A 16,819-nucleotide genomic window follows, 5' to 3' on the forward strand; every position below is an offset into this window, starting at 1 on the left:
GGGAAATTCTAATGTTCAGCTTAACCCTGTCCTGATATATTCCTCTTGTCCTGTACTAAGTGGGAGACCAGGTGTTCTTGCTACTTGTAGAATCTACCGTCCCATTCTCGAAGGCTCTTAATAATCCTCCTTCAAGGTTTTCTTCTGTTATAGATACTACTCCTAATGTCCTTAATTTTTCCTGCAAATTCTTCTTCTAGCCATCATCTTAAGTGGCTCTTCTTTGAATCAGCTTCAGTTACTTAACATTTTACTAAACTGTTGGGGCAACATACCAGGGCTTCACTGGTACAGAATATGGAATATATTTCTGTTTAGGCAGTAGGCATTAGTGTACTTGTTCACCACAGTCCCACTCTACGGATTTACACTTAACTAATGTCGCATCAAGATTCAGGTGTTTTCCAGTTATACCTGCACCAAGGCAATACCATGCTCTTTGCTAAGAATGATTGGATGATTTTTAAAAAGTCTTAGTACCTTGGTTATACTTCAACTTACATAGTTCTTTAATATGTAGAATTTCTGTGGATTTTACACTTGAATAAACAAGAAGAGAGACAAAGTGAGGTTTTTGGTTTTTTTTTTTTTAAATAGTGGATTCTCACATTCACGTGGTAACCCAAAGGTTATTTTTCAGTTTCTCTTACAGAACCACAGTACTAGATTTAAAATAAAAAAAGCATTCTCTCTGATTTAACATAGTTTATTGTACGCTTTCAGGCTTTGGCGTATCACAAAATATCCACATTCCTCTCGAGGATTTGAGTTTCCTTGCCTGTATTTCTGTTTTCCTCTTAAAGGGGTTCTCGGTTTGAGTTTTAATTTTTCAGAAAGGAGTCTCCATAAGGTACAGCGGTAACATAAAAAAGAAAAAGTCACTTATGGTCATCATGGAAATGTCCCTTTAACAGATGTGTTTGTCTCTGTTTCTGCCCCAAGTATGGCCCACTGTGTGTCCCATGCACAGATTCTGAAGTTTCAGGGGAGGTTTCCTCCTTCATGAAATGAGCAAACACAGCCCAGGACACAGTCACCTTTCCCAGCCTCCCCGAGAGGCCCGAGGGGGGTGCCCAGAGAGTCCCTCTTGGGCTCTGGTGTCTGGGCCGCACCGCTGATGCTTGGCCCCGAGTCACCCTCTGGGCCCCTCCGCTCTCCATTCCTAGAACAGAACTAGGGATGCTTGCCACCGGACGATGCTTATTACAAAGCCCTTTGAAATGGAAGGCATTATATAGACGCATCATTATAAAGATCAGTATTGACAATTCCTTGGCTTAAACCCCTAGTATGTATGTTCACGTATCTATTTAGCATGGTCAATTGTTCAGCTAATTAATATGCTTTTATTTTATGATTTGCTGTTTCCAGGGCACAGACAGAAGCTTGATGACTCTAAACCTAGTTTGTTCTCTGACCGCCTCAGTGATTTAGGGCGCATTCCTCATCCCAGTATGAGAGTAGGTGTCCCGCCTCAGAACCCACGGCCCTCCCTGAACTCTGCACCAAGTCCTTTTAATCCACAAGGACAGAGTCAGATTACAGGTAAGACAGACTCATAGGTCTCACTTGCGCAGACTCCGGCAGGCTGGGGGTGAGGGGCTGCCTGACAGATGAGACGCGTTCACTTCAAAGCTTCTGGAGCTGGGAAATGGCTTATGATGAAAGAAATCAACACTTGAAGACACTGGCCTTCTTGTTTTTTTTTTTTTTCTTTTTAATAAAAACCAAATACCAGTATTCACTGACTTTGGGATAAATTCTGGAGGAGGTTTCTACTGATGCTGTCCTCTGTGGCGATGTCAGTCTGCACGCTGGTGGGACGGTAATACCATGCTGTCTGGGAGAATGTTTGTTGTCAGTTTCTATACTGTGTCCAGGTGGCGCAGGGGATAACATCACACCCTCACTATTAGAAAATTAGCATTACCGTCTCAGATCTGGGCTAATGTTTCTTACATGTATAACTGTTTCATTAAGTTGGCTGGAAAACTGCCCTGGGCTAACAGATAGCCTTAATTGGTGGTTATAAGGCAAGACCAAGGAGCGGCCCATCGGGCAGACAGAAGTCCCCTCTGATTCACATTGAGCTCCCGTTCTTCATGTGACGTTTCTCTTTATGCATTCCAGTGTGCTGCTTGCTTTACCTTTCTTCTTAAAAATGAATATCAGCATCGCATTACAGACTAATCATTCACATTTTGGTGCATTAAGACTCCCAACCCTTTTTTTTTTCCTGCCCCACTTGGGCAAAAGCAGATCTTCCTGTAGGACTAGTCTGCTTGCTTTTATGCCATGGTGACAAGAGAGTGTGCTAATCATCATAGGTCTTTAATTTGCAGATCACAGTACTGAGAGCAGCAAGGAACTCAACATGTCATCTAGTTACTGTTGTTGGCAGAGCGACTAGATGGGAAGGAAAATAACTCAAAATGTACAATAAACTCTCAACTTGGATCTTTTCTAATGGTTAGGTTTCTGTCTGTAGCCGTTAGGTTTTGAGTGTCTTTAACGGTTTATAAGCATAATTGTTTATAAACGAAATGACCTACCTCTCCTTCTGTCCTGCCCTTATTAGGTGTTATGTCTTTTTGGATATTTACTTAGGTTTCTGTGGGTCTATGTATATTAGTCTGAATATATGGATATGCCTGAGTATGTATTTTTAAAATAATATAGAATTATAAAAATAAAATATCTAAACACTGAAGAGAACCAGATATCTGCATGAGAGAAGAAACTTAGAACTCTGTGAAGAATAGCCATGTGTTAGGTTTAAATAAATCTCCAGTTATTGAAATGTAGGAGTCAGGTTAGTGTGTTCACTAGACATGGGTCCTCGATGAAAATGCCAGGGTGAAATGCACACCAACTTGTGAATTTGAAGCTTGTCGCTATGCGTGCTACTACATTTAAAGTAATGGACTTAATTTTTTTATTTTTTATTTTTTTATTGACATATAGTTTTTACAATATTATATTAGTTTCAGATGTACAACGTAGTGATTCAAAATTTTTATTGATTATACTCTGTTTATAGTTATTATAAAATATTGGCTGTATTCGCCATGCTATATAATACATCCTTATGGCTTATTTATTTTATATACAGTAGTTTGTTAAAGTGATGGATTTTAGATCATTGATTAAGGTTCATAATAGCTGTCCTTTTGTCTTTATAGTAATCTTTAGATTCTGTGTGTGTGTGTGTGTGTGTGTGTGTATGTGTGTAGAAGTATGTGTATACATATATAAAAGTGTTTATATATGATTTGTAAGGGACTTATGATGGCTAATAAGATATATATAAGAAAAATATATGTTCTATGATTTGGCAACCCCTGGGTTCTTTAAATGTGTGATTTCTATATTTTAATCCTTAACTGTTTACTAATTATATTTTGCTGATGGCTAAAGCCTTTAAAATGGCCTTCGGAACCTGTGTGCTGCTAGGTTCATTTAAGAAGATGCTTTTCTCAAGGCTTTGTCCTCAAACCTAAAGATGACACCAGAAAATAGGACCCAGAGGACGTTTTAGAATCCAGAGGCCCCCTTAGATATCATTAACCAAAAGCTAGGTAAACGTTGTGAAGAGGATCTACATTTTAGCAGCACCCCTGACCCCACATACGAGTGCAGAGAGGGAGGCTCCGAGGAGGCCCAGGGCACGTTGCTGCCAGGTGAGCGTGTGAGCCGAGCAAAAGCCTGGCCACCTGCACCGACCCTGCTCACCTCCAGGCATCAGCCTCCTCCCCGTCGGGAGGCTCACGGAGGTTAAGCTCCTTGTCTGCAGTTTTACAGCAAGTTAGTGACAGAGCAGAATTCGGTCTCTTGACTCCTAAGGCAGTATGTTTGGTCTTCTACAATATCATGCTGCAGTTCCATCATGATCATTTAAAAATAGTATTTCAATATTCACTGGATGTTTTCTTAAAAATGAAAATATCACTTTCTGGAATTATAGTACAAGACTATTAGCTCTGGATTTTGGGATGATGGCATCAGTAGAATTGATTCATAGATGAGTCTCCTCATTTTTTTAAGCATCCACAAGGTATTGGGCCCTAAAACTTCCTTGAACTTTCCAAATTTGCAGACTTACACACATATTCATGCCGCCCCTACCCACTGTTGGCCACATGCCCTTTCTTTAAACCCCCGCATGTCATTAGTGAGACAGGTATCTACCCATAACCAAGGATGTGCGGAGTTCTACAATGACCTGGATTATTAGGACAACACAGAAACATCCGTAGCAGCAGCAACTTCAAAGTGAATTGAATAGATCATTTTTTTCTCCCTGGATTAATTTTCTTACTTATTTAATAAGTGTGAGTTAGAGTGAACCACATGTAGAGAATTGGGTCTTAGGGAACACGGGGGAGAGCAGAAAAGTTCTGTCCTTGAGTTAAAATCTAAGTGAAGAGTTATCTTTCCCAGCCCTTGCACAGCCACATTCTATCCCAAGGCTATAATGTACACGTCTTCCCTCTGTACGCCCTGACTTACACTGTTCTATCTATGGTGGCGGTCTCTTTCTGTTGACAAGATCCACCCATCCTTCAAGGTCACTGTTATCTTCTTCATGAAAGTCTTGGAACCTTCATCTAGAGGCTGCCTCTCCATCCTCTAAGCTTCAGTTGAGATAGCCTTATTTTATGGCTTCTGTGTATCTCCCCTCTAGATTAGAAATTCTCTGAGGGATTTATTCCAGGCATTTGTTTTCTTTTGTGCCTAGCACAGTGGTAGCTAGCGTCTCATTAAATGTTGAATGAATGAAAGTTTAGATAAGAAGAAATCATTGCAAGAAGGGTTGGACTATCATGCCTGGTTCGTGTTGACCGTTCTTTCTGATTTCCCATCCCAGGGTGCCTTTGTTCCCTTCCGATGAACAATAACAGCAGAAATCACATTTCAGTAGAACACGTACATGGTTAAACCATTTGGTATCATTTCAGTTTAGGGTCTACATTTTCACATGATTAAATTTAAATTCTCCTTAAGAGACTGGATTTTGTAACTTCTTTGCAATATGCCACTCCTGCATTTTAGTTCATGTAATCCTTTGGATAAAGGTATTTGTAACGGAAAGGGCCCATTTATCTCTCATCCATCGGCTTGGCTCTCTTGATATCTCAAGCTCTTACCCCCAAACTACAGACAATGATCATGGTTGTATAGTCACTATGAGTTCTCCCACATGCCAGCATAAAAGGCAAGTCGAACTCCCAGAAGCGTGAAATGAAATTAGGAGTTGTAAAGTGAAGAAGTCCTAAACCTTTAGCGTTTCATATTAGTGTGTCTTGCAGTTCCTAGGGCTCAAGGTCCTGGCCATGTGGTGGGCTGGCTTCTTTGCAGTGCCGGTCTGACCTGTCACTCTGTTGAGGTCTTTAATGGCTGACGTTCTGCCTGAGGGCCCAGGGCCTCCCCACGGCTTCCTGAGGAAGTTGCTTCCTCTGCACCTCTTTTTTTTTTTTTTTTTTTCATCTTTCAGACATCGGTTGCCTGTCTCTGGGTGCTAGGAAACACCTAGCTTGTCACAAATGTCCACTTCTTTTGATTCAGAACATGGTGGTAGCAGTGGAGTAGGGAGACTATGTTAGGAGATGTTGCTCAAGATAAGCACTGTTTTGAACTCAGTACTCTCTGGATGGGTGAGCCGCATCTAGAGGAAAAAAAGCTGACTCAGGCCCTTGGCGGATTGGGAAATTCATGTAACCTTGGGGGTGGGCATTCTGTGATTCTGTTATTCATTCCTAAAAAAATATTTATTGAGTGCCTATTTTTTGCCAGGCATTAATGTAAGAGAACGAGATAGTACAGTTTCTCTTCACCAGGGGCTCATATTTTAGTGACATATAGTCAGCGATTGGATCAATAAGCATACATGCAAGATAATTTCAGATAATAATAGAAGCTTTGGGGAAATGAAATAGAGTAATGGGAGAGACAGCAGTGTGGGGAGGGAAGAAGCTAATTTTGATTGGAAAGTTTGAAGAGCTTTGAAGATGTCTGAGGAACAGCATTTCTGGCCGAGGGGAAACTCAGGCAAAGGCTCTCAGGGAGCGGTGATGCGGTGTGTGCAGGAGACAGGAAGGTCAGGGTAGGTAGAGCGGAGTGAAAAAGGGGAGCGGCCAGGGGCTCGATTAAGGAGAGTCTTCAAGGCCCTGGTAAGGAGTGTGGGTTTTGTCCAGACCGCAGTGGGGCTCTATTGAAGGATGTGAAGCAAGAGAATGACATTATCTAATTCACATGCTTTTAAGAACTCCTTTGGCTGCTGTGTGAAGCATGGGTCATAAGGGGGCAGTGGTAGGAGCAGGGTCTTCCTTTAGGAAGTGACTGCACTAGCCCCAGAGGGAATTAAGGATGGTCGCATTCAGAACTCAGGTCAAACGCTGGCACCTCTGTCAGGCCTCTTCCAATGCACCCAAGCTGAGTCTAAGGCTCCCACACCACTGTTGCACATGGTGACAATTATTTGTGTACACGTCTGTCTCCTCCGTCAGAGTTTGAACTTTCAAAGTCTAGGGCCATGTTTTACTGACCTCTGTGTCCCCGTTGTCTTCTATGGTGCCCACTGCTTGGTGACTTTCGGTTTGGTGATGAACGAATGAACAGGTGTTTGACTTCTTCAGGAAGTGTGACCCATTATTATCCTACCCTGAATATTTTTCTAGTACCTATTTGATTGGATTACTCTTAGCTGCCATTTATTGACTGTGTATCGTATAGCAGGCATTTCTCACAACGGTTCTATAAGATGGGTAACGTTGTTGTGAAAACTGAGGGTCCGAGAGGCTAGTAACTTGCTCAAGGTCCCACTTACACACCAGTGAGTCATAAATACAGGAATTAAGGCCAGATTTATGTAGCTGGAGGGTCCTGTGCACTCAACCACCAGGCACCCTCAGGAAGCTGAAGCGTACGTCTCTCTTGGCCTAGTTTCCTCCCATTTCAGACTTTCATTTGTGCAGCTCTTTACCATTTACAAACTAGTTTTACATAAAGTTCTTGTTAAAACCTTAAAACAATTCTGTAAAGTACATATTTTATAGGTGGAGGAAATGGACTCTTCGAGAAATGAGCTGCTAAAGGCCTCTTGAGCTACTGTAGTTGACTGTGAGTTCCAGACTCTTAGCGGGCAACCAGCCTCATGGCCATTGAGTCGGCCATGTTGCTGACTGTCTAAGTGGCACGTGTCCTCATGGACCAATGTCTTTTTCTTTCTCCATCAGATATTATTTAGGATCCTCAGAGACGAAATGTTCATAAAAGGGATGCATTAGGAGTATCTGAATTAAGCTTTAAAATGCAATATAATTGCTTTTGCTAATTAAAGGACAGTTATATATGAGCCTATATTCAAGGTAACCTTTTTAGGGATATCTTGAAAATCAACTTGCCAGGCATCATGTAGGATGATGGTGATCTTAACAGCAGTTACCTTGCCTGAAGCGAAGTCGTTTCCGCCCAACTTCAGTCCGCTGCTGTGTCCCCTTGGCAAACATGCTCCTTTAAGCATTAAGAGGATCCTGGCCAGCTGGGCTTCAGCTGTGTATGTGTTTGGCTGTTTTAGCCCTCAGGCCGCTGTGCTTGCACTGAAACATTTACTAGCAAAGCCTTTTAGAAATAGGAAAGCACAACTGAGCAGCCGTGTCCCAAACTACCGTCCTATTCAAGTGCCGAGTGACCCTGCGATTCTTTCCGGTGAAACAAGTTGGGAGGTGAAGCAGGCGAGGGTGGGTGGCAGTGGCTGTGAGTGTGAAGAGGATGAACCCACGAGGGGCACAGTGACTGTTACTGAGCAGGAAGGATGACTGCGGGTGCCTTCAGCGTGAGAAGAATTGTAGGATGTGGGGAGTGGGAGTCAAATGAGGCCCCCTGCCTTACGATCACTGTGGTCCTACTCACCTATAGGCATCTTGTGTCTTAAGGAACTGAAATCACCACACTCAAGGCAGGTGGTTGGAAGTCCTGTTCTTTCAGTCGGGTTGTGCTGTGTTTTCATTTCTGAAGTTACTGCAGAGTCTTGTCCTGCCTTCTTCCTTTGAGATCTTTTGGGCAGAATAGCCAGGAAAATGTGCTGCTGCCACGCACACGTGTGAGCGGGAAAGCTCTTCAGAGGAGGTTGCTGGTTCCAGTTCTTATGAAGAAATAGCACAGATCCTGTGTGTGAACACGATTTCGCATCTCTTCAACTCTGGCAGCCGCCTACTAAGGAAGAGTGGAGTTCAGGTCCGGCCTGGGCTGGCTTTGAAGGATAAAGCTCAGTACGACCCTGTGAAGGGCTGGCTGTCAATGTGCTGTGTGGTCACTGAAACTGTTGGCATCATTCGTAGATGAGCTCCTTAAAGTTCTCTGGACTTCTGTCGGTTGGAATTCCCTATTAACTGAAGATGCTCTGACTTTACTATGCTTTTAGAAAAACACAAGACAGGTAATGTTCCAAGAAAAATCAATTTCTTGAGTTCCAAAATCTTGTCATCATAATGTTCTCCTGTCTGGAATACAAGATGCTCAGTTAATATCGGATCATGATAAGGAGAATCGATCTCCTTCATGATGCCTTTCCTTGTCCTTCCCCAAGACTGTTCCATTTCTAGCCTGACTTCAGGACTCTGCCCAGAGGAAATCTGGGTTTCGTTCTCTCATTCTTTTCCAAAGCATCATCTTTCTCTTTTTAGTTTTATATTTAGTTTGAGCTTTACATATATGTATATGTGTACACACATGTATGCGTGTCTTTACTAGTTGCCTAGGGACCCTTCTTGCCCCTTTTTATCTTTTGCTATGGATTCTGGGAAGAATGATCAGAATAGGAGTCTAACTTTGAATGAAATATTCAACCTCCAGGGCTACTCCAGGAGAGGGGTGAGTCAGGCATGCGGTTTGATATAATGGATGCTCTAATGGTGTATTTTGATGTTGAATTGTGGATGGGCACCCAGGCCTTCAAACAGAGAGCTGGAGTTTATTGTACTATGTGGTATTAATAGCAGCAACATTATATTACAGATGTTATCAGTTTGAAAAGTATTTTCATTCCATTTTTTTTCATTTTAATATATGCAGAAGTATTCCAGGAATAAAATTGTATGGCACTATTCCCAGTTAAGACCATCAGATTCTTTCCAGGGCTTTGTTTATTTTGATAAGGACTTGCTTTTTAACTGTTTAAAAACAGTTGGTTGTAACAGATTTCACAGAAGAGTCAGTAAGAGGACAGATTTCACAGAAGAGTCAGTATTGTGAACCCTGTTTAGCGAATAAGAAAACTTAGGCACCAGGAGATTCTGGAACTCTCAGGGCTGAAATTAGAAATCAGTGTCCCGGGAAGGTGAAGTCTGACAAGGTGGTTTTAGGTGGGGAGGGTGTAGGGGAAAGGGTTAGAAGAACAGTACGCCTTTGGGGCTGTCAGCAAGGTGAGTGGGGGGACAGGAAAATGACTTTGAGCATCACTGAGGACCCAGGTAAGGACAGAGATGCTGGGAAGAGACAGTCAGCAGTGATTGTCTCCTGAAGTGGTTGCAGCTTGTGAACAGAAGTGGGCTCTGCAGTGGTTGATGGTCAGTGGGAATGACAGTTTCTCTAGGACTCAGTAGGACTCCGTGCAAGTCAGGGAAACGAAGATGTTGAGCCACTTACCAATGTGGAAGAACGTTCTGGAGGTTGGTAGGTTAGGGTAAAGACAGAAGAACTTCTGAAGAGGAGTTGGCTCATCTTGTGGCCTTGGAGAATGAGCAACAGCCAAGTGGAAAGGTTAGGAGGAAGGATCTGGGGAAATCCAAGCTTCAGTTCAGGTGGGAAGTAGGTGTCCCATGGAAAGGCTGAGGGTAGATGGGAGCTCTTGGCCATCCCTTAACCATTCCTCGTGTGAAAGATGGAGGTCCCATGCCTTGTTCTGTCTTCTGCAGGGCTCTGGGCTGACCCTACCTCGAGAAAACACAACCCTCCAGCACTGACCAGTGGGGTAGGGGTCCACTCGTGCTCTGTTAATCCATCTCAAGATTGTGCTGACTTTTTGTCATCCCATCACACTGTGGCTTGCAGTCCATGAAAAACTCTGCTCTTAGGGCAGGCTTCCCCCATCCTGTCTTGGAGTTGACCAAATGCAGCACTGTACTCTTGTTCTTTGTCGATTTCATTGTGTCACTTTCACCTCCTCCTTCCATCTTGTAGGGTTATTTTATAGTTCTGGCTCCTCATCCAGTATGTTGACTGTTTCTCCCAATTTTGTCTCATCTTGAAGCTTAGGAAGGTTGCTTTTCATTCTTAAAGACTTTGCTGAAGATGCAGGACGTAACTAGGATTATCATGCCCTTGAATATGCCACGGTGTTCCTCTCTCGAAGCTGACCGTGACCCGTATCAACAACCACTTTCTGGTGGGCCTTTTAACTACCTGTATATCCCTTTAGAGGTAAGGTGTGTATCTTGCTGAGGTCAAGATGCACAACAGACAGAGGAGCTTTCTTTTAACCTATTGCTCTCGTAATCCTAGGAAACAAGTTTTTAGTGAACCCATTCTGCTTTCTGATTGTCACTTTGGGCATCAAGTGTGAAGTGTTGATTATACACAGGCTTTCGAAAAGGACTCAAGTGTTTTTAGTGGTCTGCAAGCAATGGCTCCAAAAAACTAGTTGCAGTTTAAATTTTTACCCATGGCAATGCCATTCTCAGGAAAGGTAAATGGGGAAAGAGAATGTAAAAGTACTGTCTATCATGTAGTAAACTTTAAAGTCATTATCTTCAAATAATAACTGCCATGTGGACGAGGAATCCCAGGCGGCGAAGCTACAATGAGGAGTGAGTGGAGTTCCAGGGAGACACGTTTTCCTTAATACAAGGAAGGACTTTGCAGACCCTGCTCTGTCAAAGAGAAGCCCTTTGTCTGCCAGTCTCCATACATTCTTGCAATATTGTGGGGCGTAATTCAACTTGGAGCAGGAACTTGAATTCATTTAAAGCAGTAGGTTGCTCTCTCTTATCTCCTCACGTCTCTTGGACCTTAATTTCCTCTTAAGCATGTTTGTTCTGCTCATTCTGTTTGAAGATCATTCTTCCTGATAGGGAAGATTAATTCAGAGTACTGTTGGGTAATTTTCCTTTCTAACAAACATGAGTAAAAATGATGCCCATTGTTCTCAAACTTTGGTGTGTATTAGCATCATCTGGGGAGCTTGTTACACGTACAGATGCCCAGGCTTTACCCCTGAACCAGAATGTATGAGGTGGAGCCTGCCCAGATCACAGCTGCAGGCCCAAGGCCGTTGATCGCGGGCTCCCCTTGCCCACCCAGAGCCAATCTGATCCAGCTGAGGCATCTCATGACCTCATCCCCCTGGTTGGACCATGTGCAGAGGCAGCTGAGTGCCTCAGGCTGCTTCCTGGTTCCCTGAGTGCAGCTCCTGGACTCCACCCTTGCATCTGTTTCAGCTGCTGTTTTCCCTGCACACCCTTCCCTGTGTGTGTCCTGGGCTGGACTTCTGCCCTGTTTCTATTATGATGCTGTCAGAGGGAGATTTTAAAAATGTGAATCTGATGATGTCACCCCATACTTAAAAACACCCCCGTGACCTTCCATTGCACTTAGGATAAAGACCAAAACCTCCGTGTGGCCCAGCAGGTTCTGCATAGCCTGGGTCCTCCCTGCCTGTTTTCCAGTCTCTTCTCACACCGTCTTGAACCTTTTGTCAGTCGTCCAACCACACTGGCTTTCTCAACTCTTCAAAAAAGCTATACTGCCTCCGTCCCAGGAACTTGATATATGCTGTTCGCTTTACCTAAAGCCCTCTTAACCCCACCTACGTATCCACTGGACTTCTGCTTGCCCTTCTCTAACCATCACATCATTAGAGAAGCCTTCCCCAGGCTTGGCTGGAGTCCCCCACTGTACATTCTTATGATGCCAAGGACATCTCCTTTCTAGCACTTATCACAGTTATATGATTAGTTGATTAATGTCAGCCTCTCCCACCAAACTGTAAACTCTATGAGGGCAGGCAGACTCTTTATTCACCATTAATATCTCTAGAACCTAGCAGAGTACCAGAGGAGGTACTCAATAGATAGTTTTTGAATGAAGGAGTGGGAGCCAGTTCTTGGAACCGTGGACAATACCATCATCCATCCGACAACAGGATTCACCATGTCTGGGGACCTTCTGTAACACCCCGACTGCTATAATCTCACCCACTAGATGTTAATAGCCTGATTTGAACTTGAATTTCCTGCATCCACTTCAATACTGTGATTTGAACTAAGGTCACTTCCCCTGGCCAGCACTACATCCCAGTTATTTCTCAAATTCTGGTCCTACCTGTTTGTAGCTAGTTCCCTTCCCTCTGCTAACCTTTACATTGAGGTCCCGGATGTGCCGAGGCTGAGGCCAGGTTAGGTGTGACGTATGGTGTAGCCTCTTGTTTCTTCTATTAGGTTTTTCTAGGTAAATGGGGTAAGAGAATGTAAAAGTACTGTCTATCATGTAGTAAGCTTTAAAGGCATTATCTTCAAATAATGTAATAACTGTCATGTGCACGGGGAATCCCAGGCAGCAGTGATGAGGAGTGAGTGGAGTTCCAGGGAGACATGTTTTCCTTAATATAAGGAAGAACTCTGCAGACTCCGCTCTGTCAACGAGAAGCCCTAACTAAAAAGAAAATAAGAAAATTCCCTCATTTTCTGTAAGACAGTGATGAGTTCCATTCAGCCCCAAATTGGTGGTACTGAAAAAAGGCACTTCTCATTACCTTGTCTTAACTTCCTTCTGGTTTTTCTTTTGGCATTTTGTTAGGGGCTGTGACGTCTCAGGCTGTACCTGTCATTTCTCATTCTCTTCCCCACCATGCTCCCCTAGGATTCACTAAGTGCCCCTCCTCCCATTGTTTGTACTGACACATAACTCGTCATGCCTGGTGCACCCTGCGTGGCATCCAGTTCTATCCAAACAGGTTGCTGCTTTTTTCTCAGATTTCAGCCTTAAGGTCTGGAATCGGCTGGGCTGGTCTTCTGCCGAGCGATTCTGGTGGCCACCTTAGTCGTCTGGAGACAGCCTGGTTGGGGACAGGAGGGGAGTCAAAATTCCGCTCTCGGTGCCTTCTCTGCCGAGGTGGGCCACAACGCTCTGTGATGGGACACACCACGAGTGTCAGCCCCCATCAGCTTCCTCTCCCAGCCACCCCAGATCAGCTCAGGGCGGCTTCGGTCCTTGCTGTTGCAACTACCGACTCCAGAAAGGACTGAGGGTTGGGAGCCCAATTTTCCGAATAGTTAGAATCATAGCATTTCATTGCTGGAGAACATCTTAGAGATAACCCATCCATTCTCATCTTACACCTGACGACAGCGATACTCAGAGAAGGTGAATTATTGGTGCACAGCTGCACAGTTAGTGCCAGAGCCCCCCATCCAGCGCTCCTCCTGCACTTGGAAGTGCCTGTTTGTTTTCAGACGGTGTTCCCTCTTGGTCAGGAGAACGGGAAGTGAGTGGGAAAGCTCATTCTAAAACTCCAGTCTTAGGTAGCAGGGTTATTAGAGAAGACATAGAATTTAAGATTTAGCATTTAGCGTAAATGTTTGGAAATGGGAATTCGCGGAGGTAAGGATGTGAGTATATTTGTCTTATGAATGACAGTAATATGACAGAAATAGTCTAGGGTAGGAAATTGTAAAGCTGCCTGTCTCCATTGAGATGATTGACTTTGACCCTGGTTTCAACGGAGAGGCACAGTCTTCAACTAGGAGAACTATCTATGCAGTTCATTTTAAGGCCCCCAGTTTTCTCACGAAATATTGGAGGTTTGCGCAGCCCGAGTTGAGTGCTGGGGAGGAGGAAGTGGGTGGAGGAGAAGGGGTGGGAATGTGCTGCTCTCTGAATGGACTGGGCCCCCAGATATAGCAGGTGCTCACTGGGGCGCACACGGCAGAAACCACCGGCCACTGTCCTGCCACGTTACACAGCAGCCCACCGGCAGCGCCCACAGGAAGGAGCCGCTTGTGCGCTGGTTCAGGCTTGGCCCCTGTTGACTTGTTTCCTCCCGTCTCTGCGTGAAGTTCAGCACTGTGTCCAAGGTGTGCCCCGTTGCGAGCGGTTCTTAGGAAAGCAGCCCTTCATTCACACCCACAGGTGTCTAACCAGAGTGTTTACCAAAGGGGGCTCGTTAATAGCAACCGCTGAGTTTCCACGTGTACCTTTCCCTGGGCTTTTCTAAAGCTCTCTGCCCACTCTGCTCTCCCCACTCAAACTTCTTCGTTAAGAGACTTCTACCTGTTCTCCTGGAGTCAGTTCTTTTTCCTACGGTGCCTTTTTTTCTAACCATCTGTCTCTTCATTCCTCTCTTATTATGACCCCAAGTGTTCAGAGTTCAAGTAAGCAGACATGAAATTTAGCTTCTCAGTCATTTGAAAGCCTGGATACTCTTAGAGCCCATGACTCTTTACAAATCATTTTAGGAAATGCATGGCCCTGCTTCCTTTTCCCCATATCCGTTATTGAACTTCAGAAGCTGTGGTCCAACTCAAAGGAGAGGGCTTGCTTTCCTCATATCCACCGTTTAAATAAATGGTTGTCTCCATTTTTTGCCTGATGCAAAGGCCACTTGAGACGTGTGAACCACTTCTCCCCTCAAGTAACATCAATTTTTGAGCATCTCCTGGGAATGTTGCCTCCTGTACTTTTATGTTTTGGGGTCTATAGAATGGAAAGCAGATGGCCCAATCTCCAAGTAGCCTAAGCTGAAGGAACACTACCCTAGAAGGAGATCTTATAAAATTCACACTGATATTGGTGCCCTGTGGAGCTTTTTGAAAAACACAGGTACATGCTTTGAACATTTTTAAGTTACTTGTTGTTTTATGTCTGTTAGTCTTACTTTCCCCACCTGCATGTATAAGCTTTTGCATGGCAAGAAATGTCTTTTGTTGATTATCTATCCCTTAGACCATCGCACGGCCATGTAGGCGTACAGAAGCTGTTTGTCACAATAAAAATGGATAGTTATAAATAAATTAATTAATTAAAAAAAAAATGGATAGTTTGTTGACTCACCAGAATAGCATGTAAAAACTGCCCCCCCCCCAAAGCCCTGTTAAGGTGGCAGTAATGACGATTGGTACTTTGTAGGTGAAAAAGGGATAGCTAAATAAGAACCTTGCCCTCAACTTTAGTGAGTTGGGAGAGAAAGTGCAAAGTGTATGTGGGCCCCCGGACTTCTGGTGTCTTTTTTTTTCTTTTTTTAATTAAAAATAAATTTTTTTAAGCTTTTGTACAATATTTAAAGGTTACTTTCCATTTCCGGTTATTACAGAATATTGGCTATATTCCCCTCGTGGTACAAAACATCCTTGAGCCTGTCTTACACCCAATAGTTTGTGCCTCTCTGGTGTCTTTTTAAAATTTGTCCAACAGACATTGCCTCAGTTGGAACAAATGCTGAAGGGATTCTTTTTGTCAAGTGACTGGCTCCTCTTTATCCTGAGCTCTTAGTAGCTAGATTTGGTCTACCGTTTCTTGTGGAAGTGTACAGCTGTAGGTCTGAGGTGTCCAATCGCTAGCCTGACCTCCGAAGCCTGGTGGCGGTTCCTAGCATGCGTTCCCAGTTAGACTGGGGACTGTTTTCTCCTTGGTGTTGTCCCCAGCGCCTCCAGGAGCTCCGCCCTGCCCTAGGTCTTCTGCTTCTTTCTCTTCTCTCCCATTTAGTCATTGTGATTAGTCACATCCTGCTGTGAGCACAGCAGCCCATCGTATAGGGAAGACCTGATCTTCTCTCTCAAGTTTATGTTACAGGTCATACTTGATTACGACTTCCCTTTAAACTCCCCCCTCCCCTTTGTTAGGTGATAGGAGAGAAGTTTGGGGAGAAATAGGGGTGGAGTCCTATTAAAATGCTCCTGTGCTATTTAGTATTTCAGGTTTCCCAAGCACAATAGAGTATGTGCCCATAAAAAAGCCAACACCCCAGGGTCTTGTTTTTAAATTGTCATATCTATATAAAAACTTCTGTCAATGCTTTGAATTTCTAGAATATAGTAATAAAAATAATATTGATGCTGTTTCCGAAGATTGCCATAGGAAAATAATGAATTATCGTTTTTAAAGCACCCTAAAACTATTTAAAGTTCAACAGCAGTTTTCTTGTCTTTTGGGAACATCTGTGAAATAGAGTTCAGTTATTTTCTGAAAACTTGTGGGTGCTCATAGGTAATCTCAGGTCACCCAGGATGTAATATCAAGGCGATGATTGGCACCTCTAGCCTCTGAGACCCAAAAAATCAAGGATATTCTTATTTATGTTGGAATGGAAGGACAGGGTACTTCCCTCCACGTTTCTGCAGACTCAAAAGGAGGAAACATTCAGTACAACTCTGTATGGGGTATAGGAAAGGAATACGTTCTACTAGCCCTGTGGGGCCTGAGGTTGATGAAGACAGTTTCTTGTTTGTTAATTAGTAGGTTTGTCTCAGAGCTAGGCCCTGTACTCACTCTTCCCTATTAGTAACCTTAGGATTGACCGGCGGTGCCTAAAAACATCTGTCACCTGCTCTGACTCATCCAAGTTCAGAGTGAATCTCAGAAGTCTCAGGTTTCTTCAGGAAGTTGAGTTCAGAAATCGTTTATGAGATCAGGTTAAGGTGACTTTTCTCTATTGTAAGCATTAATAATTGTCCACAACAAAGCAAATATGATGTAATCATATATTTATGATAGGATTACATTTTCTTAGTGATTGGACATTTTATGGCTATTTTATAGCCTTTTTTTTGTTTGTTTTCCCCACTAAAAGTTTGAAAAAAGTTGAAGCATACAGTATTAGAAAACACAC

At 43.6% G+C, this 16,819-nt stretch overlaps 1 protein-coding gene across 7 annotated transcripts in view; it reads left to right on the top strand.

The window, feature by feature from the left end:
- RUNX2 (RUNX family transcription factor 2) overlaps positions 1-16,819 on the top strand; it is a 314,463-nt gene that overhangs the window by 155,728 nt on the left and 141,916 nt on the right. For 5 of the 7 annotated variants that reach the window (XM_057554384.1, XM_057554385.1, XM_057554386.1 and 2 more), the window contains one exon: positions 1,372-1,545. The exons of the other annotated variants lie outside the window; for them this stretch is intronic. In XM_057554384.1, coding sequence (XP_057410367.1) covers positions 1,372-1,545 — 174 coding nt within the window. The remainder of the gene's footprint in view (positions 1-1,371; positions 1,546-16,819) is intronic. 7 annotated transcript variants of the gene reach the window in all.

This window comes from Balaenoptera acutorostrata, chromosome 10, assembly GCF_949987535.1.
Source record: "Balaenoptera acutorostrata chromosome 10, mBalAcu1.1, whole genome shotgun sequence".
NCBI classification, from domain to species: domain Eukaryota; kingdom Metazoa; phylum Chordata; class Mammalia; order Artiodactyla; family Balaenopteridae; genus Balaenoptera; species Balaenoptera acutorostrata.